At 47.6% G+C, this 24,848-nt stretch overlaps 1 protein-coding gene across 6 annotated transcripts in view; it reads right to left on the reverse strand.

Moving 5' to 3' along the window:
* The window catches only part of slc20a2 (solute carrier family 20 member 2), a 34,014-nt gene that overhangs the window by 7,545 nt on the left and 1,621 nt on the right, over positions 1-24,848 (reverse strand). For 5 of the 6 annotated variants that reach the window (XR_005098677.1, XM_037257939.1, XM_037257943.1 and 2 more), the window contains exons 2-9: positions 11,022-11,553; positions 10,793-10,933; positions 10,511-10,596; positions 9,144-9,240; positions 8,784-8,903; positions 7,782-8,018; positions 7,094-7,718; positions 6,582-6,767 (exon numbers count right to left, since the gene is read on the reverse strand). Coding sequence is in view for 5 of the 6 variants with exons in the window: in XM_037257939.1 (XP_037113834.1) it covers positions 6,582-6,767; positions 7,094-7,718; positions 7,782-8,018; positions 8,784-8,903; positions 9,144-9,240; positions 10,511-10,596; positions 10,793-10,933; positions 11,022-11,310 (1,781 nt within the window). In the remaining variant the exon portion in view is untranslated. Of the gene's footprint in view, positions 1-6,581; positions 6,768-7,093; positions 7,719-7,781; positions 8,019-8,783; positions 8,904-9,143; positions 9,241-10,510; positions 10,597-10,792; positions 10,934-11,021; positions 11,554-15,863; positions 15,957-24,848 lie in introns of those variants that run through there. The other variant, XM_037257940.1, reaches the window with a different exon arrangement.

The raw sequence follows: 24,848 nt of genomic DNA on the forward strand, positions 1-24,848 counted from the left end.
ACTTTCATGAAGCGCTACTTTCTTCTTCGAGCGGCAACAGATGCTGACAATGAAGAAAAGAAACGATGAAACCCTTGCAATGTGCATCTGCAGTGTCCAAAGCGCATAATAGAGGCGCAACCAGTCAAGCACATGAACACTCTGGCCTAAGCCGAAGCCGAGCCGGCCCGCACAGCGTGGCATAGAAACAGACAGCGCCTTTACAACACGGAACCAGAGCAAATTTGTCTTTGCGCGCTGGCAACATGCTGTGACAGTGATGGAAAGGGCAAGATTGGGAAAGAAAAGGAAGGAAGGAAGGAAGGAAGGAAGGTGCCAAGGAGAGAGGAAAACCACGAGACCGTGAGAATGACTCACAGATGATGTGGGAAGGAACCACATTTAGAGGTGAGAGACCAGCAAAATAAAGCCAGACAAAGCCATGAGGGCTGCTGGAAGAACATTAAGCACAGATTTAAGAGCTTCACTGGACAGACGGAGGGACGGAACGAAGCGCAAAAGGACGAGTCGGGCCGGCGTCCCTCGTCCGGTACGTGGACCCCAGCCAGCGTCCCGACTGTGGCGACCCCCTCCCTCCTCCACTGGTACACTTCACTTCACACGCAAGGCCAAAGTACTTCCCGCAACCCCTCGCGATGCTCCCACACATGCAAAAATGCACATGCCGAGGGAGGGAGGGAGGGAGGGAGGGAGGTAGGGAGGGAGAAGCCTTCAACATTCACGACCCGTGCTCACAAAATGAACAGACTTATTCATGACATCTTAAAATGGACCGCAGAAGAACCCTTTCCATTCCAAGAAGAAATGAAGTTGCAGAAAAGAAGCTCAATGTCCAAATTGATATGCGAGTCTTGAAATGTGACCACGCCAACTTGGTGTTCAAGCAAGCTAAAAAACGCTCTCGCATAAAACCAACGTTGCCCTTTCCTGTTTACAAGAAACCTTTGAGGGGAATTAGCAGCATTTTCCAAAAGCTTTGCCTCCATTGCAGGTGAGCTGGAACTTATTCCGAGTGAGCGAGTGGCAAGGTACACACACCCCCGTCCGGACTGTTGGCCAGCCAGTCGACCATTCAGACTCATTCACCCCAAGAGACAACAGCAGTGAGAGAAAGGGTCCTCGGAACGACCCACACCAGCGCAAACTCCTGACGGGAACTGGCTCACAACTGGGAGGGAGGGAGGGAGGCAACCACGCAGGCAGGCAGCCACGCAGGCAGCCACGCAGGCAGCCACGCAGGCAGCCACGCAGGCAGCCACGCAGGCAGCCACGCAGGCAGCCACGCAGCCAGGCGGGCAACCACGCAGGCGGGCAACCACGCAAGCAGGCAGGCAGCCAGGCGGGCAACCACGCAAGCAGGCAGCCAGGCAGGCAGGCGTGCTCACCCACAGTGAGTTAGCCAGCCACAACATATGAATTTAGACACCCAACAAAGGCTTTTAAAAGGCCAAGCCAGTATGGATCGGGAGCCCGGCTCGCAGGAACACACGCTCAAGGACTGGCCCATTCTGATACGACGTATATTCATCATTATTACGTAACAAGTGAAAAAACTCCCACTTCAACCTCTATCTGAAGGCCAAAGTAATATTCCGGCCATTAGAGTCCATTTACAAACGAGTGCAGCTTCATGAGTAAACCTTTGGAAATGCGCTCGCTCACTTTGTCATCCTACTGCTTCCGTGCTTCCATTGGAATTCCTTTGCAGCCACGGCTGGCTATTGGTGTGGATTTACGTGAACCTGAATTCAACTCGGTCATTCAACTTCGACTTGGACAGTTGACTTGGGAATCCATTGCAACGCCGGCCACAATTGACTTTAGTTTAGTTTAGTTTAGTTTAGTTTATTGTTTAGCACATATTATTATAACAAATAACAGTGCAGGGAGGGAGACGAAGCCTAGGGCTTGTAAGGAGCTCCACTCCTGTATAATCAAAGTGCACAACAAACAAAGTGCTGTGACATCAAATATTATTCAAGTGTTTAAGAAAGAAAAAAAAATAATAATAATATATATATATATATATAAATGAATAAACATCAATGAATAAACACAAGCATAACTAGCTAAATATTAAATCGTCATATTTATATATGCATATATACGAAAGTGAACGTATACATACATAAACAAATACACTATACAAAATGAGAAACAAGAGAAACAAAATTTGACACTTTAGTGATGTTGAAACAATCAAAAAACACCAGGTAAGAAAATAGCTGAGCGGAAGCAGAAGAACTGCAAACAGAAAATAACAAAACAAGGAAGAATCAGGGTATAAATAGTGGTTTAAGTTGATGTTCTTAGTATGGATCAGCTGAGTGCGGTGGAGTAATTTTGGACTGGTAGGATCATGAGTGGAGAAGGTGGTGTTTCAGGTGCTTTCTAAAAGCAACCTGTGAAGATATGGATCGAATATGGATTGGTAGCTCATTCCAGAGTGAGGGCCCTCTAAAATGGATATTGTATTGATGGCGTGATGTTCGACAGGACGGTGGGTGGAGATTGTCCCCCTGTCTTGTAGGATAAGAATGTAATTCCGATACAAATGCGAAGAAATTATGAAAAGTGGCTGGAAGACAGTGTTTCCTGTATATATATTTATGGGTGAGTAGACAGGTTTGATGAATATTTACTTTATCAATTGGCAGTAATGAATAGTTTCTAAACAATGGTGCCGATGGTTCATATCTATTTGAAAAAGAGATCATTTTTAGGAACTTCTTTTGTATGATGAGTAATTTGCTGAGGTATGTTGGATATGTAGCTGCCCAGACTATGTTGCAGTAATTGAGTAAAGGAAAGAGGAAACTATAATACAGAGTGAGATGAGCAGACGGATGGACCAAGGGACAAACTTTTCGTAAGATACCTAGCGTTTTCATGGATCTTTTGCAAACCAAATCAATGTGTTCAGACCAGTTTAAGTGTTTATCTACTATAACTCCTAGGAATTTAGTGCTAGTAACTTGATGGATTTCGTTATTATTTATGTAAATTTTGGCCTGTTCTTTGGGGTAAGATTTATTTATATTGCAGAAGATCATGAAGTTACATTTGTTTATATTGAGTGACAACTTATTTATTTTGAACCATTTTGTAACAGCGTGCAACTCAGTATTCACACGTGCAATGAGGAAATTAAAATCCTCGTGGGTGGCAATGAGATTGGTATCATCCGCAAATAACAAAGGAAGAAAATTTGAACAAGACATGGAAAAATCATTTATGTACACCAAAAATAATAGAGGACCCAATATTGAGCCCTGCGGGACCCCAAATAGTATTTTAGATCTGTTGGAAGAACAACCATTTATATATACATATTGTTCTCTGTTGGCGAGATAGTTTGTGAACCATTTCAGGGCAGAATCGTTCACTCCATATCTCTCTAGCTTAGCGATGAGGATCTTATGGTCGACAGTATCAAATGCTTTGCTTAAATCTAGAAAGACACCAAGAGCGAATTTCTTATTGTCAAGAGCCGTTGAGATGTGGTTGGCAAGCTGAAGCAGTGCATGCTCAGTAGAAAACTTTTTGCGGAAACCGTATTGATGTTTATAGAGAATATTGTTTGTTTCTAGGTGCTTTGCCAATCTTGAGTAAACCAGTTTTTCTAGAATCTTGGAGAAGCAAGGAAGTACGGATATAGGTCGATAATTACCATATTCATTAGTCTCACCAGCTTTGAAGATAGGAATGACTTTAGCAATTTTTAATTCTTGGGGTACAATGCCAAATTTTAAAGATAAGGAGAAAATGTGTGTTAGTGGAATTATTATTGAATGAATAATTTTCTTAATAAGTATGCTTCTGATCTCATCATGGCCAGGGGCCGAGTTTTTCAAGCTCATGACGATGTTGTAAACTTCCTCAACACTAGGAGGGTCAAGAATGGAGAGTGAAGGAAACTGCCCTTTAATAAGGCAACAGGGGCTTGTATCAGAGGTTGAGAAGCTAGATGCCAAGGTAGCGCCAACATTTACAAAGAAATCATTGAAACCATTAGAAATATCTATTGGGTTTGAATGAGCTCTATTCTTCCCCAGCATCTCATTTGGGGTCGATGTTTTTGATTTCTTGCGATGTAATAAATGGTTGATAAGATTCCACGTTGTTTTGATGTCACCGGAGGCTTGTGTAAATTTATCAGCATAGTAAGTTTGTTTGGTTTTCCTTAGTAAAGCTGTAAATCTGTTTTTATATTTCTTGTATGTTTCTATATTTATAGGGATGGGATTTGCAATAGATTTTCTATATAGTTTATTTTTTTTACGTGAAGATTTTTTTAGTTCATCCGTTATCCATGGTTTCCCCTTAGAGTTATTTTTACGACTAGAAGTTAAAGGAAAGGAGAACTCTAATGCATTTGTGAGTATTGTTAGAAGGGAGTGATAGGCTTTGTTGACATCTTGCAACAGGATAACCTCATCCCATGACACAGAGCTGATGATAGATATAAAAGATACCATGTTTTTCTCAGTAAATTTGCGGAATTTCATTTGATCTCCAATATGATCTTTGATTTCAGGACTACTATCATTGTGGATGAGATGGAAGACAGGTAGATGGTCGGATACATCACAGATCAAAAGGCCAGATGTTATCTTGTAGTCTAGAGAATTAAATAGGATATTGTCTATGAGAGTGGCCGTTGAGCTTGTGATCCTGGAGGGTTTGTTGATAAGAGGGAAAAAGTTTCTGGAATATAATGTATTAAGGAAGTCTGCTGTATGTGACTGCTTAGATTCAAGCAAATTAATATTATAGTCACCAAGTAAGACACATAATTTGTTTTCTTTGTTTATAATTTCTAGAGTAGAGTCGAGGGCTTCATTGAAGGTGATTTTATCAGAGTCTGGTGGTCTATATATACATCCAATTATCACATTTTTGTTGTTTATAAGTGAGCAAGAGGAGAGTTCTATAAACACAGATTCTACTACAGTCATGTCAAAATTGACACTTAAATCCTTTCTGGGAGAGAAATTTAAGTTATCAATCACATACAGTGAGACTCCTCCACCTTGCTTGTTTGGTCTACAGGAATGTATAGGAGTGTAGTGAGAGAGAGGATAGCTAGATGTATTATCAACCATCCAAGTTTCAGTAAGAGCTATTACTGAAAAAGAATGTGTTAAGGTTGATAAATAGGTTTTTAGACCATCATAATTTTTAGAGATACTCCGTACATTGAAGTGGACAGTGGAGAATACATTTGTTTGGCAGTGGCCAGGAGGAGTATTGCACAGTTTGTTAAACATATCTTCAGAAAAATATTCACATGACATTTCAACAGATTTTAAGGGAGTGTAATTTGTATCTGGGTTAAGGAAGGACTCATAGATACCAGCATTAGCATTCTCTAGGTCAAATGAATTAAATAGTAAAGAGTCAAGATTCGGTGGGACAGAAATTCCTGCATTTGTGAGAATGTCACTGGATGGCATGAAAAGTGTAGGGGAACTGTCTACCTGAGATGGATGTCCTCCCTGCCAGTCTCTGTTTGCCTTGTTGTACTTCGCTGTAATCCATTATTTTCGTCCGGAGGGTCCATAGGTACCAGTTAATGGTCATTAGTTCAGCCATTGTAAATGTTTGGTTCCCCCACCACCAGGCCACATTTCTTCAGTTCCTCCAGTTCACTCACAACGAGAGTTTTGACATCTTCTGGTGTTGCTCCGTTTGTTTTAATCCATATTTTACAGTTCCTGACCCACGTTGCGAGAATCTTGTTTTCCTTCTTCAGTTTGCGTGCGTTCCAGGCTATCTCAGCATTCTTCTTAGTGAGGTGCTCATTTAGGTAAACACCCGTTCCTTGTAGCTTCCTCCCTTGCTTCAAAAGATCCACTTTATGTTTCCTATTTGCGAACCGAATGATAATTTTCGGAGGATCCAGTGGTCGTTTTCGGTTTCTTGGGAGTGTGTGACAAGCGGCAATGTTTCCTTTCTGGAGTTCCATGTGCTTACTCTCGAAAAACTGTACTACCTGATCTTCGAGCGTTGACAGCTCGTCCGATGGAGAGTCATCTGTCGAGGGATCCGAAGGACCCGCCGCCCTGGCGTAGGAGCGGTGAGATGTTTTTAGACCCGTGATTATGAGGTCTTCTTGTCGGGAGTACTGCTCCAGTGCATCTACTCTCCGTTCAAGCGACAGGATTTTCTCGTCTTTCTCCTTCGATAAGTTCTTAAGCTCCGTTAGCTCAGACGTTAGCTGGAGCAGGGTGGCTTGCTGCTCTAAAAGTGTGGTAATGTCTTGCCGTATCAGGTCAATGGATGATTTAAGTTCATCGTAACCCTCATTTTTTTTGGAGGGCGGCATAGCGTAAAGTTCCTAGACTTTCCACGTACCTATAATCCAATACATGTCCTGAGTTTTGTTCCTGCAGCGGTGATAAAGCGCAAATCTATGCACGAATCACTCGCTTCAAATGACAGGAAGAGGAAGTACTTTACCATAAAGCAAAGCTAGCGGGGCAGTAAATCATCAGTATGAAAATACTTCAACATATCGAATAAAAAGATTGTCATGTGGATACGGCCACACTTGCCCATGCGCGTTCTCTCTCTCTCACCTGGAGGGCGTGATGGGAGTCAGGTCCTTCCCCATGGTTTGGATGACCCGGCGGCCCCACACCCACAGGCCGGCGCAGATGCCCACGCCGCCGTAGAACAGCAACCAGATGGGGGTGGCGGCGTCCTGCATGACACCACCCTGGTCGTAGATCATCCACAGCGCCACCAGCGGTCCGATGGCATTACTGCACAGGAGGGAGGAGTGGCTTAGACCTTTGCCGCCGCGTCGGCTCGTGCGCTCTTTCCCAACCACTGTGCCGCCGCCGCCGCCGCGTGTCATCCGGGGATCTGACAATGTTCACGTTTTATTGCCCACAATTGAGTGAGATACTAAAAATATAGGAGGAGAAAGACGACAGGTCGGTCGGTCGGTCGGTCGGTCGGTCGCCCGCCTCGCCTCGCCTCGCCTCGCCTCGCCTCGCCTCGCCTCGCCTCGCCTCGCCTCGCCTCGCCCAAGGTTGGGAAAGGGCACACGGACGATTCATGCAACGGTCGCGCCCGCCGTCGTCACCTGACATCGTTGCCTCCGTGGGCGAAAGAGCCAAAACAGGCGGTGAGAATCTGCAGGAAATGGAAAAGTAGAAAGACCTCCGACTTCTCCTTCTCCTCGTGATCCTCCAGGTCGTCCAGGGGCACGGGGGCCGAGCCCCCTTCTTCCTCGGCCCCCTTGAGCTCGGTAGCCAGCTTCATCTCCACGCCGCCCTCTTCCGCCTCGATCTCCGCCTCGGCCACGGCGTTGCAGTACGACGAGTAGCTGTCGTAGCGGATGCGCTTCTTGGAGTAGGACACGCTGTTGCTGCGGCCCTCCCCGACCAGCTTCTCGCTGTCGTCGCGCGACTCGGTGCGCATGAGCGGCTGCACGGGCATGCCGCAGATGGCCGCCGTGTAGCAGGTGTAGCTGTTGTTGCGCCGCAATAGGCGGTAGTTGTTGTCGGGAGCGGCGGCGGCACCGCCGGGGCGCTCGTTGTCGTCCGCTCGGCCCAGGTGGATTTTGTGCAGCAGGTCTTTATACAGACCCGAGTCGTTGTGCACCGTGTGGTACACTTGGCCGTCACTGCGCATGTGGCCGTCGAAGCTAAAGCTGCCGTTGGAGACGGGCGACTTCAGGCAGCCGTTGGTCATGGAGTGCGTGCGGCCTGCGTGATCAAACGGCAAGTCAGCATCTATTTCTGACATCACAAGTCGCCAAAAGGTTGTACCGTAAACTCGGCTATTTGGCACCACGGCGCCTCCGTTGGTCAGGTTGGTGAGTTCGCTGTTGGAGGTGCGCGCGTTCCTCTCGCCGCCGCCGCCGCCGGTGAGCGGCAGCACCGCCTCGTCTGTGCCCTTGGCCCCGGGCAGCTCCTTAAAGACGGGGGTCTCCTCCTCCTCCTCGGGGATCTTGTCCAGGCTCTCGTCAGAGATCCTGGACAAAGCCTGCTCTTTCTTTAGACGACCTGGAGAACGATTGGAACCGTATCACAATTTGGAAAACTCATTGCTGCTGGGGGGGGGGGGGGACAAAGCAAAACAAAAAACGACGGTACAGTCCAGTCCACAAGTTCAGCCGTCGGCTGGTTGAAAGCCAACTCGTTCAAAAAGAACAGTGGATCCAAACACAACCTGTAGCCATTCCCTAATTCATTTTAGACACGGCGGATGTAGTAATGACCCGACTGACGTCACCTGTAATCCTTGCAGGCATCCATCCAGCGTGTTTGTGCACAGTTGGTTAAAGGCCAGTGGTGAATTGTGAGCTTGGAGGAAATTACGCTCATTAGTTCAATTATAGGTGCGTCTTCATAAATGATGACAAGATGGAAATGTCACTCGCTCAATTACAAATAGTATACAGCAGGGGTCAGTCAGCAAGTTCAGTCCACTATCCAGCCTGTTTTGCATCCGTCCGTCCGTCCGTCCGTCCGTCCGTCCGTCCGTCCGTCCGTCCGTCCGTCCGTCCGTCCGTCCGTCCGTCCGTCCGTCCGTCCGTCCGTCCGTCCGTCCATCCATCCATCCATCCATCCATCCATCCATCCATCCATCCCACATCATCAACCAGGATGGTTATCAGGCTTTTAGAGAGCTTTTTTTCCCATTCAACTACTGGAATGAAGTCCTCTCATTTATTTATCGTAATGTGCATGTCAAAACAAAAACATAGAAGCAGAACAAACGCTTTTGCGAGGGAGGCTTCGGCAAGACGGCGGGTTCCGTACACCTACTTGCTATTTTCCTCTTCATCCAGGGACACACGAAGATCCAAACGAGAGCCGCGCAGACCAGCGATCCTGCCAAGGTGATGAGAAAGATGGCCCACACCGGCAGCATCTCGATCCCCAGCACTGCAAGCAATCAGCGTACGCCGCAGTCACCAGGTAAGAACATTTTTTTGGGTATTCAACGTTTTACCAGGTAAGGCGATTGAGAACACTTTCTCATTGACAATGGCCAACATTGCGCCGACATACGACGCTCTTCGTCTATCAGTATTTTGATCACACCCGCAGCTGGAATTTGGAGCCAGCCCATTACAGCGGCAGCGACGTGATAATTGGATGCTACGTTGGTGTGAGACTTCTTACATGGCGCTCCCGTGTACATGATGGAGAAGGTGTTGATTCCAATGGTGGTGGCATAAAAGAGGGGCAGCGCTCGCAGGCCGTTGGGAACGGGATCTTCCTGAAAAGAGAGAGACGGGATCAAATTTTAGGATTAGGAGATATGATTTGCGCCATTCTGTCATCTTGATTCTTATCGGAAGCAATGTGAAGGTAACGTGACTTGGGCGGGCAGTCGTACGCCGCAGCACAGCACGGCACAGCACAGCACAGCACAGCACAGCACAGCACAGCACGCACGGTGAGATTTCGACTCGGACATAGTCCCGTGGGAAACAGCTAACAGGCAACAAGCAAAAAGAATGAGGGTCTCCTGTATATACGTCTCAGCACGTGACTGTTGCGAAAGCCACACGATGCGCTCAAGGGCAAACCGCGACGCACACTTTGAATTGAGGGGGAAAGAATTGCAGACAAAAGCAGTTATTTGCTGCCATCTTGTGGCACAAATAGGCTATTACAAAACATTGGGGGGTTCATTGAGTTTTGCCTCTGTAGCGGAGCTTCCCTAGATCGTTAAACGTCTCAACGGCACGACACTAAATGTACGCCCTTAAGCGCTACGGTCGTCCACGTACAATGAAACCAAATCAATGGAGCTTGGAGGAAACAACCTGTCATGATATATAAAGAGAGATCAGAGCGACAAGCCACAATCCCCGTCGACATCGTCGTGGCAACAAGAGCGGAATCCCCGCGCCCCGGCCGGCCGGCCGCCCGCCCGCCCGCCTCTGCTGACTCAGATCAGCTGATGAGATGCTTCTCCCATGTCAGACTTGTTTAGCAAATAGTTGTCTGATAGGGCTTGCCGGTCTTCCTCTTTTAGCTGCCTGCTATTGTTGAATAACAGAGCTGCTGTTCTGTTGGTCAGCTGTCACATGTAGTATATTCCATTTCTGCAGTTCCGCAGTCGGATTGAACGGATCGTCCTGCGACTCATCCATTCGTGACCTTACGATGCGCCGCCGCCGCCGCCGCCGCCGCCACACGTTTTCCTACCTCGCCCGCCAGAGCTTGCCTGTTATGTAAAGTGAAATTTGATCAGTGCTGAAGCTACGTTTTTTGGGATTCGGAGTTTAAAAAAGAGCTTCAAAGCTCACACATTCCCATTGTTGATTTTGATCCTTACAATTTCAAGCAGGTTCCGCCAATAAAGCCCCTTGAAACGAAAGGCTTCTTTTCACAACTGGGGATGATGATGGAGCGCAAGTTGCAGTTCCACAAGTTATTCTTGGACAGCTCGAGCGTGCCTTGACCGACTTTCAATGGCGCCCAAACACAGTTGCAAGCAAATAAGGGAGCTCAACTGGTCCTGCCAACATCCAACCTACCTTGTTGAGAATGGTGTTCCTGATGAGAAGGAAGAGGACTCCAGACATGAGTCCAGACAGCAAGGGGGAGATGAACCACGATGACACTGCACGCAACAGGAAGACACGCACAAAAGGACTCAATTGCTTTGGACTTGTCTTTCTTCTCTTCAGCTCACGTGAACCCGGCGGGTCAACTCATTACGCCTCATGGGGGGTGCAACTCGAGCAACCCGCTTGGCTCGTCGGTCATCAATCGAAAAACAGTTTCACAACAGCTACGCTAACAATTGCCACTTTTACCAATCTTCACCAGCTGCATCCACTGGACGCCCTTGGTGCCTATGGCGACCATGGAGAACCCGATGGTGGCGCCTACGATGCAGTGGGTTCCGGAAACGGGCAGTTTGAGGAAGGAGGCGATGAGCTGCCACACTGCCGAGCCTGCGAGGACCACACCGCAAAGAGCAAGTGACAAAGAGCAAACGGCGTCACGCAAGTCGCTGGCCGTCAAATTTCCGAGGGAACTCACCGACCATGGCGCTGACCTCGCCCGCCATGAGCACGGGCACCGTTTCGTTGTACAGGTTGACGTCGATGATGCCCTTGCGGATGGTCTCGCCCACTTTGGCCCCCAGCAGCATGGAGCCCAGCGTCTCGAAAATGGAGGCCAGGATGCAGGCCTGCTTCAGCGTGACCACGCCGGAGCCCACGGCCGTGCCGAACGAGTTGGCCACGTCGTTGGCGCCCACCGAAAAGGCCAAAATGAAGGCGATGATGAAGCCGAAAATGACCATCCACAGATAGGAATCCAGATCCATTTTGATACGCCCGTCCGTCCACCAGATTCGATTCGAAGAAAAGCTGACGTACGCTGAGAAAGCCAAAGGCGACCCGGCCGGCGGTCCCGCCGCTCCTTTTCCGCGCTCAGCTGTTAACGAAGCTTTTGGAGGCGAGTCCAAAGATTGGAGGAGACTAGTGATGGTGGGTGCAGAGAGCCTTCCATGCTTTCATGTGAGACACAGTCTGTCCGCCGCCGCCGCCGCCGCCGCACCTTCCCTCACCTGCCAGAGAAAGGAGGAGAGACAGGGAGGGATTAGAGAAACTTGCTTTTGTTTCTTACTTTCGATTTGGTGGAAACGGCCGGATCTTTACTTTAGTACGAGTTTCTTTCAAGACGTACACGGGGTCGTTTTCCAGTGCAAGGTCAAACATCATCAAAAAGAGGTCACAAACACTTGTTCAAAGCACTTTGGTCACCCAAATATTTGTTATTTGGTTCCAAAATACTGTTCACCGCAATAACCTCGATGACTGGCAAAATAGAATTTTCTTGATCTATGATGGCAATTCAAACGTCTTAGTGATAGACATGAAGGACAGAGATGGAAGTCCTCCATCGAGCGAGCGGCCCCTCCCCTCCGGAGTGTACGGTTAACTTCAACCATTCCTTTGAAAGAGTCACATTTGAAAGGATCCCAGTCAATTCCAAGCGCCATCCCACCGAATGGAGTATGCTCATGACATGAATTGGAAGCATAAAGAAAAAGGCCGCTCGCTGCCTTAACGAGGAGCGGAAGGCACCGTTGTCGCCTTCTACGGTCGTGTCGATTGTTCACAGAGCGCATTCCGTGTAAACAAGTCCATTAGCTCAGCATGAGCTGTGCACAGCTCATGGCGAGTTAGCCTCTTGCTCCATCTGGAAGTACTGAGGGCACACACACACACACACACACACACACACACACACACACACACACACACACTATTCTTTCGCCCATATTTGACACACACACAGACACATAAAAGCTCAAGTGGCTTCGATTGGGACCGCAACGGATCGGTACACGTGTGCCATCTCGACGGACGCGCAGAGCTATCTAATTGGGAAGAATTCAATTGCTCCTTCTGCGCACGCAGAGGCTCTCAAGCATGCTCAGAGTTTGCCGCCAAATGTCGAAGAAAGGCTGTCAATTCAAGTGACAAGTATCGTGGGAATGCGTCGGCAGATAAGATGCCGTCCGTCCGTCCGTCCGTGACAATCTTGACTGCCACAAAACCACATCAACCAGCTAATACAGCTTACAACACTTCCTGTTGAATGATGGGAAGGAAATGCCAGACAGACAGACTTACAATAGTATGCAACAGTGCTATTCTTCTTTGACTTGAACCTTTTGGGTTTCCTGCCTCCATGCGCCTGCTCAAATGTCCCATTTCTGTCTGCATCTTCAAGCTGGATTTTCACGCTGGCCGCCGTACCGCAGCTAACGTCACGTGATACCAGTGGGACGCTAATTGCATTCGAACGGTCCGTGGGACTCGACCGTTTATGCCAGTTCGGACCATATTCAAGAACAGCGACTTATAGTACGTCTAAAACTGCCCAGCGGTCAAAATTAGGATAAAGAATGCAATTCTGGTTGCGACATGACAAGTGGTCGCCACCTTTGGAAAATCTTCTCAAAATAAACCTCGAGAACAAATCAATGTATTCATTATTATCATCATCATCACCACCTTATCTAGAGGACTAGTTCCAGCTGAAGACCAATCAGGAATGCCGTCGCCACGACGCATACCTGTAGGTAGCAGCTAGTCAAAATAACAGAGCTGCACCAAAGAAACCTCAGCAAACGCAAGTTGGTCAAGTTGCATAACGACTTGATGAGTCATGGAAACTCACTCATGGCTGTTTGAAAGCAATTCATGGAAGAAAAAATACGAACTTATGCAATCAGCATTGAGGCAATTCTTCCAAATAAGATGGTGCTATTTCAACACATCTCAGGACGCTGCAGTCAAGTTGTTCAGCATTGTCTCCACACTCCTGCCACAAAAAGCAGGATCTTTTCAAACGAATGCAGCTCCGACCAACACCAAACACGGTTTCCTGCACAACCACTGTCCGAAGTGCTGATACTGACAAAAAAAATCCTGTTGACACAACACAAACTTTCCTATTTGGGTGGCGGCGCGGGCGGCAGGCAGCTGGTTGTCCTGCAATCGTTGGCGCTGCCCGATGTTGCTCCGATCCTTTTCTTATCTGCAGAGTCCGTACTTGGTTGCCAAAAATCGACTTAGCCGGCCAATGTTTACACATTGCAGGTCATAAGGACGGCTGAGCCAATTTGTCGCTGTCGTAAAAAAACAAATGAAAAGCTCCGGAGAACTATTTTTAGCAGAGACAATTTCTTCCCGGAGGACAAAGGAGACACAGACACATACGAAATGCACCCATCATTGGAGTTTGTGATGCAATGCAGGGATAGTAAAAAGCTTGGGAAAATCAAGTTGCAACTCGGACAGCTCCGCCAATGGCGCTTGTGCCCTAGCTCCATTACGACAACACTTGAAAAAAGCTTACAGTAGCTTCATTTGCAGAAAAGAATACAATGAGCGCCTGACTAGCACGTGAAGCTACAACGTCAGCCTGTGGAAGCGCAACAATGCCATCCCTCCTCTCACTCTTTGCAGCACAATGCTCATTAATCTGCCTGAGATGCCACTGCAGCGGGCGCCAAACAGCGTGTCACGAGCTCGGGCACGCATTGACACGCCAGCGGCGGCGGCGGCACGCTCCACCCCGGCCGGTCCCGCCTCCCGCGCGCTGGACCGTGGCCCGACGCTGAAAGGACCAGAAGCGAGAGTCGCACGCAGCCAGCGCGGGGTAATGCCTCACGCCGGCGGCGGCGGCAACAGCGCAATACACCTGACGTCCAAGGACACTGCAACAGATGCGACAGGGATGTGGGGAGAGAGGAATCCTGAAAGTCAACTCCACTCACCTTCGAGTGTACCCACATCTGTGAAAAAGACATTTGGGGGGGAAAGCGCCACAGTGGGCAAGATAAAAGCCAAAATGAGCCACTGACGGGAAAGGAAAAGGGGGAGCGAGAGAGAGAGCGCGCAGATGATGACAGGAGCAGTGAATGGATCCAAAAGAGCTCCCTCGGCAGGAGAGGCCAAGTAACAGAGCCAGCCAGAGAAAAGAAAAACCAAAGCCAGTCCAGACAGCCTTTCCCAAAGATAATCTCCACGTCGAAAGCGGGCGGGCGGGCGGGCCGGCCGCTCGGCCAATGAGCGGCTGTCGGTGTGCAGAGAGGGTGGATGTGAGAGCGGGAGGCGGCCAATCGGGAGGGAGTCAGTGGTGGAAACGTGCCAGCTGATAGTCGGTGTGGACATTGAAAGCCACAACTTCTCATCCTAAAAATAAAAAGGTGGTGTGATGAGGAGGGCGACGTTGTGGATCTGTTCAATTGTGAAATTCCGCCGGGCACGATGATCATCAACTTGGCAGCGTGGAACCGACCGAGTGTGCTTTCATTCTGTCTTCAAGGGTCAAACGGAGAGCAGCGCTTACTCGTTCACCATTGATAAAAAGGTGAGCACGTGTGAATGGACAGGTCTCTGGCAGGTCAGGTCAGGTCCAACATTTCACACTTAGAAGCAACAAAGTGAATTTGTTAAGTTAGCACAACAAGGCGTCCAAGAACGCAAACACACGGTCGCTAATTCAAAAGGGCCTACCGCTCGTTACAATGTATGCATTATAAGTGGTCAAGAATAGACACGGCCACCGGTGATCTTTATATCGCTCCAGCGGAAGTAGTAAACACTTTCACCACAGGCGCTGACTAGCTAACGGTTAGCTAGTAAACAGCTTGCTGTCTTGACAAGCTCATTGGCTGGATCCCACCTTTCCAAAGCACACTTACAGTTACCACCTAAAGTGGCCAACAATAATCCGTACACATGCATTTTCTGGTTCCAATCTATTTTGATTGAATAAACTCAATTAACAGGACAATCTGGGGAAGATTCCATTGGTAAACGATTCAATGGCTGCAGCCCTGAGGTCGAGTCCAATCACATTTCCTATCATTCTGACAATAATTCTCGGTCATTCACCTCCTAGCAGGAGGCCATGATGCCGATGTGGCGACATTGTCTGGGTTACTCGGCCTGGTTGCGCACGACGGATCGCAGGCACGCCATCTCTGCCACAATTGTTCCTTTCAATCAAACATGGGCAAGTGCGTGCGTCTCTATGTGGCTGCGTTTTGTCGACCCGGCGGGGCCTGAGTCACAGCGGGGTCGTCATTCTCCAGACAAACAGCGGAGTCCGCTTGGCTTATGCTTGACAACAATGCCAGAGGAATACTTGACTGCCTGCTGCAGGAGTGAGCCCCGCATGATTAACTAACCAGTCAGAGGTGGGGGTTGTTGTTTTTGTTCTTCCTTCCAGACCTCAACTCTGTAATATTTTGCAATTCATGACAGATATAAATGCATCGAATCAAATGATTTCTGCTTCACTGATCCTTTCCCAACTTCCGTCAGCCCAATTCATCCAAAGCCAAATCTTACTTACATACATGACTGAAGCAAAGGTATTTGCATGAGGTCCGGTGGAGTGTCGCCTTGCTCCTCTCCTCTCCTGTCCTCTCCTCTCCTCTCCTCTCCTCTCATTGATTTGTCCTTTGCGTCCGAGAGTTGTGAGCCGTGGCTCGTGTGGCTCTTCTGCTCTCGTCTCCTGTGCCGTGCCGTGCCGTGCCGTGCCGTTCTGTCCTCTCCTGTCCTGTCCCTCTCCGTGCCCCAACTGGCCCTGCCTGCTCCAAAGCCTTTCTGCGTCAGCTGCACCTGCTGACTCGGACTCTGCAAGTGCTCCGCAGCGGGGGGGCGCTGTTGCCTACGAGCCAAGTGCACGCGCATTCTGTGTGTTCAGTCAGACTCGCTCGAGTGAGGGAGGGGTGGTGATGGGTTCAAGAATGACGACAACAACAGCATGCATGACTGCAATAAGCATGTCTGTTTCAACACCGCGTCCAAAGCCTACACACGCGCGCAAAAATGTTCGCTGCCTCTCACGTGATCTCACCACAGCCTCTTGACTTTTGTCCAAACATTTAATTGGTTTATTTGAGAACGTTGCCATACGCATAGCTCCTTAAATACCGTTGTGTATGTGACATGAATATTTTGGCGACTCTTTGCGGTAAATGTATACAAGTTGCTGGAGAGACTGTTTGGACGGCCAAATACACCCAATACGTATTTTGCACACTAGGATGAGATGGCAATAAAACCATCGTTGTTAATATCTCGTTTCAGCTACAAGCTGGCGGGCATCTTTCGAGAGTTGAAATTCTATCGAGTCCATTAAGAAAGGTATCTTGTGTAACGGACGGAAAGGGAGTTTGGCAAGCGACAAGATTTTGCTAGCTAGCACATTGTCAAGTTCAGTTGAAAACCAAATCATCCACACTTTGGACTTGATCGACTCATACAATACATACATTTGACTGGCTTTTTGGACATTTGTTTCAAATGTCGATTTTTTAAAAAGGCTATTAGTCATAAACGCAACAACAACAAGAACTCTGGAGCCATCTTTTTTTTTGGGTGGCCATATTAAGCGTCACACTCCAAAGAACGGACCGCCGGCCGGCCTCGGCAACAAACAAGGACGCCGACCACGTTACAACAGCAAACAATCAACACGCGCTACGTTCTGTTCAAATTGCGTTTTAAGGTCAGCTCTCTTTGGTTTCACTCGCCTTTTCCCAAATGGCAAAGTCACTTCTCACTTGACACTCTACTTTCTGTTTGTTGGAAAAGGTTTCAAAGAGCATCCAAAATAGGATGCTGCACAAAGTGGAACACAGTCTATTGTTGGACAATCTGTTTGGATTTACATGTGTGACAATGACAATAAAGATCTATTCTATTCTATTCAGAATCAACAGTTTGCTCATGGAAATAATGACAAAAAGAGAAAACAAACGTTTTGGTGAACTGAGGGCAGACAAAATAGGCCGAGGTCTCGTGACATTTACTTGCGAGATATGTATGTGACGGCGGCCGTGCAAGATACGCATTTACTTCCAACGATTGTTGAGATGTATTTTTTCACTATATTTGGTTTGGGTCTGTATGGTCAATCGTTTTGCGCATAACGTCCGACCGACATTGACCAAGAGTGCAGGCCCCGTTCTTTTCAAGACAACTCCCAATCCATACCTATCAATCATTCTGCCTTCTTCCATTTTGAATTGTATTCTCTGTCCTGTGTCCATGCAAGCTTTTTCCTCGCCTCCGTTGCCATGGCCCAGAAGCACTTCTCTTCCAAGAACCAGAAGCTGTACAAACTGGATAGCTTCATGCCTTCACCCCCCCACCATCTCATGAGTAAATTGTGTACGCAGCAGAGAAATGTTAATCTGGCTGTGGGCTCACAAGTACAGCAGCGCCAGAAAGTTCGACATAGCGACGTGCTTCCCCAAAGCTTAGCCTGGTCATCTAAGATGGCCAAAGCTCTGTACCAACATGTAAAGCGAGTGAAGACGCGTGGCATCGAGAACAAAGTGCCACGTCAATGGTGACATTTCATAGCAAAACTCCGGGGGATTGAGTGACCCCCCCCCCCCCCCCCGGCTTCTTAACCCAACTTAACACATAAGTGCCAAATGACTTGTTCTTGAGAAGGGACTACTCAATGTCTTTAACAAATGTTCACGTATGACTGTCACGTTACATAAGCCGGGCAAGTGAAAGGTGATCCGCGTGACCAGAGTCTGCTTTTAAGAAGACCACCACCACCACCACCGCCCGCCACCAGATTGACACTGTTGATTTTGAAATCAACATGACAGATTTCGAGCTTCTCTCCCAAGCACAAGTTAAACACACACAAAGAATCTGTTGCTGTCTTGCTTTTAATAGCTCACTCAGAATGGCGACCAAACTGCGGGTACAAAGAACCTTAATTATAAATCATGCCTGGTCAGCAATAGAAATATCAGCGACAAACAATCATCCTTCTGGAAACAGGCAGCTCGCAAGATTTACTTTGTCTGCCTCTGGGCACTACATACATCCAAATATTTGTATACGGGCTGTGGAAAAGTCAGTCTTACATAACAAAAGAAGAAAAAAAAGATTTAAGATTTATTATCATCATGACTTGCAATAAAATGTCGCGGCCTTCTCAGGATTTGTAAAATCCGCTGTCTGTATCTACATAGACAAACAGCCACGTACAGTAAGAGAGAGAGAGCGAGAGCGAGAGCGAGAGAGAGAGAGAGAGAGAGAGAGAGTTTCCCCGCTAAGCTGGATCTATTGGCCTGTGCCCTCCTGCTCCTAATCCTGGCTTTCAGCACATGACCCAGCTAACAGTATTAGAGGGGGGCGCTTTGATTAGGGCCTGGGGGGGTCCCGTACACCTCCAGCAATGGCTTCCTTGGGCTCAGACGCACGGCCCGTATTAACGGCGCATTTGACCTTGGCCGGCGCGCAAGGGCCTCCCTCCCACGACCGTTTAGGCACGAGGCCGCTCGGATTAGGTTGGCCGCTCAGTGGGTCAGCGGATTAGCAACTTGGGCGCGCTGTTATTTGAAGGTCAAAACCAAGGGTAATGCTCCAAATGGAATGGCTAGTGCTGGAGGGCTGGGGACTTTCCTAATGTTTAGGATGTGCCTCCGTCTCATTGAAAACACATTTCATTCTGGTTCATGACGGGATTCCTATTATTGTAAAGCACTTGTTCAAAAGTGTGTAGTACATACATGACTAAATGGGCGCGCTGTTATTTGAAGGTCAAAACCAAGGGTAATGCTCCAAATGGAATGGCTAGTGCTGGAGGGCTGGGGACTTTCCTAATGTTTAGGATGTGCCTCCGTCTCATTGAAAACACATTTCATTCTGGTTCATGACGGGATTCCTATTATTGTAAAGCACTTGTTCAAAAGTGTGTAGTACATACATGACTAAATGTCACTTCTCTTCAGTCATGACGAAAGTCAATCGTCTTTCAAATGACATGGTGGTTGATTATGATTTCAAATTGGATGCTTTCTTCCTCCATTGTTGTCTATTGAAAAGGGTAAGCAGGAAGTTTGCCCGTGCAACTCAACAATGGTGACACTATCGGTACGGCACAATCGGACAAGAATCCTCAAAGGAATGCACCCGTCCGTAATCCTCACAGGAAACAAAACAAACAGCAAGCAAGCAAATGCGCACTTGTTTCCATGTGGGCACATGCGCACATTGACAGGAAAAGAACAGGATTTGGTGCTAATGTGCAAACATTACGTGGACAGCTTTGAAGAAAGAGCGTCCGCAGCATTTCCCGTCCGTCCTGGAGCCGCAATCATCAGAACGTGTGAAACCTTAGCAAGATGTCAGCAGCTGTTTGGCACGGGAACGACATTCAAGCGAGCGAGCGGGCGGGCGCTTGTCCTACTGAAAAAGATGAACCCAAAGAAGATTTGACTTTGATTTGATGCTATCTTTATGTCACTAGAATGTCTTATCTGAGGGAATTGCGTCACGAAATACAAGTAGTGTACTAGCGGCAATTGTTTATGTTTCAACCAGCTCACGTGTGCCCTTAGGACTTGAAGGAAGAGACACCATTGAGGACGGACTGATGTCAACTCTGTTGGTTGGTTGTGTGTCAGTTAGCAGAACAAATTCAACTCTGGTCTTCAGTGCATAGCGCATAACTTCATTCCTCTCTTATCTTGAGTCATGTGCACTAAATTGTCTTTGGTCGAACCCCTCGCTGAATTTCACCACCACCACCACCACCACCAGACAAACTAGCCCCAGCCACCTCCCAAGCCCGCCCGCCGCCGCGGCCCGAGGTGTCGTGTTGCTCGCTAAAGACGTCGGTTGACGATTTGGCTGGAAATAGCAACGTGACATGGCCGGTGAGCCAGCTGCTCGTCCTTACATGGAGCCCTGCCCTGACCCTCCAGTCAAATTCGGGCTGGGCTGGGCTGGGCTGGAGCAGAAACCACGTGAACCAAAGGAGACAGGCGGCCTAACAGCACCGAGCGCAGCGTCAGCAGCTTGAAAAAGGACAAACCTGACTCAAGAATACACAGGCCAATAATGTTTCCCGACTTCCACTGGGTGTTTCTGACAATGCTTTGCTACCTCAACCACCCAAAATGACCCGGAGCCCGAGCCTTGAAATCGTGACTCGTCCGAGTCGAGCGGACGCTCCCAATTAGACTTCAGACTAAGGGAGAGTCGTCGGGAAATAAAAAGAAAGCGCGTCTTCGTTGGATCGGCCTCGTCATTAGCGTGGCTAACAACACGTCGGTCGGCACGGCAGACAAACAAGAGACGCTCTGCTCTGCTCTGCTCGTGCGTGGATGGGGAGCGTGCGACTCCCACAAGAAACACTAAAGGCTCTCCAGGACCCAGTCGAGAGGGTGAAATTGAGCCAAAAAACAGCAAGAAAAGGAGAAAACATTGCTGTCCTGTTTTTAGGAGCAAAGCTTAACATACAGACATACAGAAGGACAAGAACGGAAGCCAGCTAACCGTGGGCAGGCAGGCAGTATGACAACACATCGACCTGAGCGTGATTACCATTCAATTCTTTTCCACACAAACACACACATTTGAATCACGGAGCAGCGACAATGACACAAACGCTATCAATGATTGCTCAACGATTTCCTGGAAGCAAAATAACAGCACAAATATTTCAAAGGTAATTGGAGGCTGATGCAAAGCACCAATTTGCAGAAATGCTTTGGATGAATTGGACTGCTGCCCTGCCCTGCCCTGCCCTGCTCTGCTCTCACTGAAATGAAAAAGCTGAGCTGCCATTTCTCACCATTTGTTTTCAGCCTCTCTTGGTGTCTACCATATGAAACCGTGACACCTTTTCAGCACATAGTCTGGTGTATAGTACGTGGCCTAAGCTTGCCGTTTGGCTGGCAAAGCTCAAACAACAATGCTTTTCTTCCAGTTTCCAGCCATGTTTTCCTGCTGCTGTCTGTTTGTTTGACCTTTTGGGAGCGACAATGTCAAATGTTGTCAGCTCGAAATGACTCATGGCAACCGCAACAAAGGAACGCTGTAGGCCACGTGCGGCGACGTACCATATCTAGCCCTACATCAAGCGTGAGCGTTTCCTCTCCGCCGCCGTCGTCGTCATGCCGTGTTGTCATTGCGATGACAGGCGAGGGAGGACATAAGCGCACGATTGTGCTTCAAGGACGCTGGGAGGTGGCAGACTGTTGGCTGACACCGCCAGACGCCAGCAACGAGAAGCCCGCCGGCGTCCCGCAGCATTGTCATGGAAACCAGAAGAGAACGCCTTTTCTATGCATGGCCTTCTCTTTTTCCTGTTTGTTCCTGCTCATCCATTTTGGGGGGGGGGGGGGGGGGGGGGCTCGCGCGAAGATAACAAAAGCATATCGAATCGAATGACTTGATTGTCATTGGACAACTGACGAGATTCACGCTGTCATTACGGGGAAATTGCGCCTTTCAGAAAATCGAACTTTACATGACAAGCAGCATTGTGTCTTTCTTCAATGGAGGCTGCTAATACAGTGGATAGTTGCAGAATAAATATTTGATTTCAGAACCGTCATCATGTGATCTGTGTCACCTGGCTTAGCATGTCAACTATAGTGAAACATCAATTGATAGGAAATAAAAACTTTCAGCCATTTAAAATAAAGGTGCGTTCAACAGTACACACCTAGCTTGCTATAAGTGAATGATATTGCAAAGTGCATTTGAAACAGCGGAGGAATTTGAATGGCAACTTTGGCCCAGTCCAAATCACCTTCTTTTGAAATCCACTCGACCGGACAATACGTATGACGACAAAGAAGTCCGAAAGCAACAAAGCCATCCGTCACAGAGTGACTTTGACCGTCACGGCTGTAGAGAATAGAATAGATGTTTATTGTCATTGTCACACATGTACAACGAAATTTAAAAAGTGCCAACCCATCAGTGCATGAATACAAATAAATACCGTTTTTTCCATGTATAATACGCACCCTAAAAATGGCATGTCGATGCTGGAAAAAAGCCTGTACCCATGTATAATACGCACCCAAACTGTTGTGAAATAAAATATTACCTGTAATACGCATTTAGGTAGAGAACTGAACTCTCGATCTTTATATAGCTGACGTGTCTTGCGCATCCGTTCTGCACATCTGTAATGGCGGCCTCCGTATGAATTTTACTGACGAAGTGTGTTGGGCAGGATGGCTGAATGCGATGCGCGATTGACAACAAACAAGAAGAAAGGTGATTTCAAGTTTTATTTCGAGGGAGATTTTCTTCCTCTTCTTCTTCTTCAAAAAAAAAAGAATTGTACGAATTGTAAGAATTGGAACGTTATCGTCGGAGCGCATCCAACAAGAGTTGGATTTTGGTCACGAGTGCAACTTAAGTGTGACCACAATGAAGCCAGTGTGTTCACTAAGGTGTTCATCAAATGGCCGGTCGGCCGGCCGTCTGAGGAACCTGGGGAGGGAATCAAGTAGTACATTCTGTACTTTGTTCAAGTGACGAGACAAGGTGTCTCGTCACTTGAACAAAGTGAGCAAAGCTCCTCCAACATGTCAACATGCGGGCTACCGAGAAAGTAAGCTCACCACCATGAAAACTGCTCTGACTCTGCATTCTCACCATTGCGTTCAACATGAAAACATTACACAATGGACTCCAAGCACCTGATCCCCCCCCCCACACATGCAAAGCTATTTTGCTTTGGTCAACGCTCCATCAATACTTTTGACGAGCAAAAATGAGAACATTCCAAAAGTTATGTTCTTGGATCCTCATGTGAAAATCTTTTCTTCAATCTTTTTTCCTTGACAAAAAGGTCAGACAAGAGTCACGTAAGAGTCTCTAACGCGCCTGCCTCAATGTGAACCAGCTACCATCCCACTCGATTGGACTTTTGAAGAGGGCTCGGCACTTTTTCCATGTAGTCCGTCAAACAAAGGCTTGGTTTGGACATACGGCTACAAAATGCTGCACGGGTACATTCATGGCACGCATGCAGTCGATTCTACTCGCCCAGCCTGTAAAACGGCCGCTAAATACACTCATCACAGACTCCAAATTGACTCCGAATTGAGGATGCTGCAAGTCAAGTTTCGTTTTGCTCACTTGGGTCACCTTATTCGTTTTCAGCTCATGCCGCTAAATCATCAGAAAAGGACGTGAGTCAGCGTTTCAATCCCTTTTGACTTATTTTAACATCTGCATTGTGATGGAAAGATTCAGTGCTTCATTTTTGGTTCAGTCCATGTAACCGGCCGTGCCCCAAGTTAATAAAGGCTTTACGATAGTCGGAACATGTTGAGTCAAAAAAATCAATCAATAAATCCTTGCGTGAGAGCACGCACGCATCTCAACAGCTCTTTTCACCTGTGCGCACAAAGGCGGGCGGGATCTGCTCAACAAACATAGTAGGTGAGACCGTGAGAGGGTGTGAAGAAATAAACTGCTGTCGAAGACAGCCATGTTGTACAGGAAAGGAAAAGGCGGGAACGGCGGGCTCTTCCTCGCCATATCGGACACGGCTTTGCATGGCATCACGCCAGCGTGTTGGTGTGTGTGCATACGTAGCTGCCTATTTCTTATTTTTTTTATCTTTTTATTCGATTTATTCGATTTATTTTTTATTTTATGCACTGATGGGTTGGCACTTTTTAAATGTCGTTGTACATGTGTGACAATGACAATAAAGATCTATTCTATTCTATTCTATAAAGACGGAAGTCATTCATCTACCTATCTTATCTGAATGCGCTTTCATGTCTGCTTTAAAACGTTTACAATCTGTGTCTTTCAGTTCTGATCAAGTTTTCAAGAGGCGTGAAGCCGTTGGTGACACACACACACACACACACACACACACACACACACACACACACACACACACACACACACACACACACACACACACACACACACACACACACACACACACACACACACACACACACACACACACACACACACACACACACACACACACACACACACACACACACACACACACACACACACACACACACACACACACACGCACACCACACACACACACACACGCACACACACACACACACACACCCCTTTTTCTTTGGATGAAAACAACCGAAAAGGCCCTTTTCTGCTTTCTTATCAGTAGATGATGATTAATTATTAACTCCCAAACTCCACGCTGAGCATTTGTTGCCCCTGCAATTGCCAGTATGTTTTGTTGCTGTGGTTATAGTAGCGAATAATAATGACATTTCATTCAATCAAAACACCACCGTGCAGTGTTTGAAATGATTCAAATAAATAAGGAAACAAGCTCGAATGTTTAATCTGACCTCTGACTGGTGACCAACATTGGGATTTGACTGGAAATGTTGAATTTTGTCAGAAGCCAGTAGGGAGCTAGATACGTACAGTAGGTGTCCACTTTGATTGCTTATCACAATCAACACAGTACAATAGTCTTGCTATAAATAGACTGTCATATTTTTGCATTTTGTGATTGTCTTGTCGCTGTTAGATGGATTGTGATGCA

Source organism: Syngnathus acus, chromosome 9, assembly GCF_901709675.1.
Source record: "Syngnathus acus chromosome 9, fSynAcu1.2, whole genome shotgun sequence".
In the NCBI taxonomy this organism is placed as follows: Eukaryota; Metazoa; Chordata; class Actinopteri; order Syngnathiformes; family Syngnathidae; genus Syngnathus; species Syngnathus acus.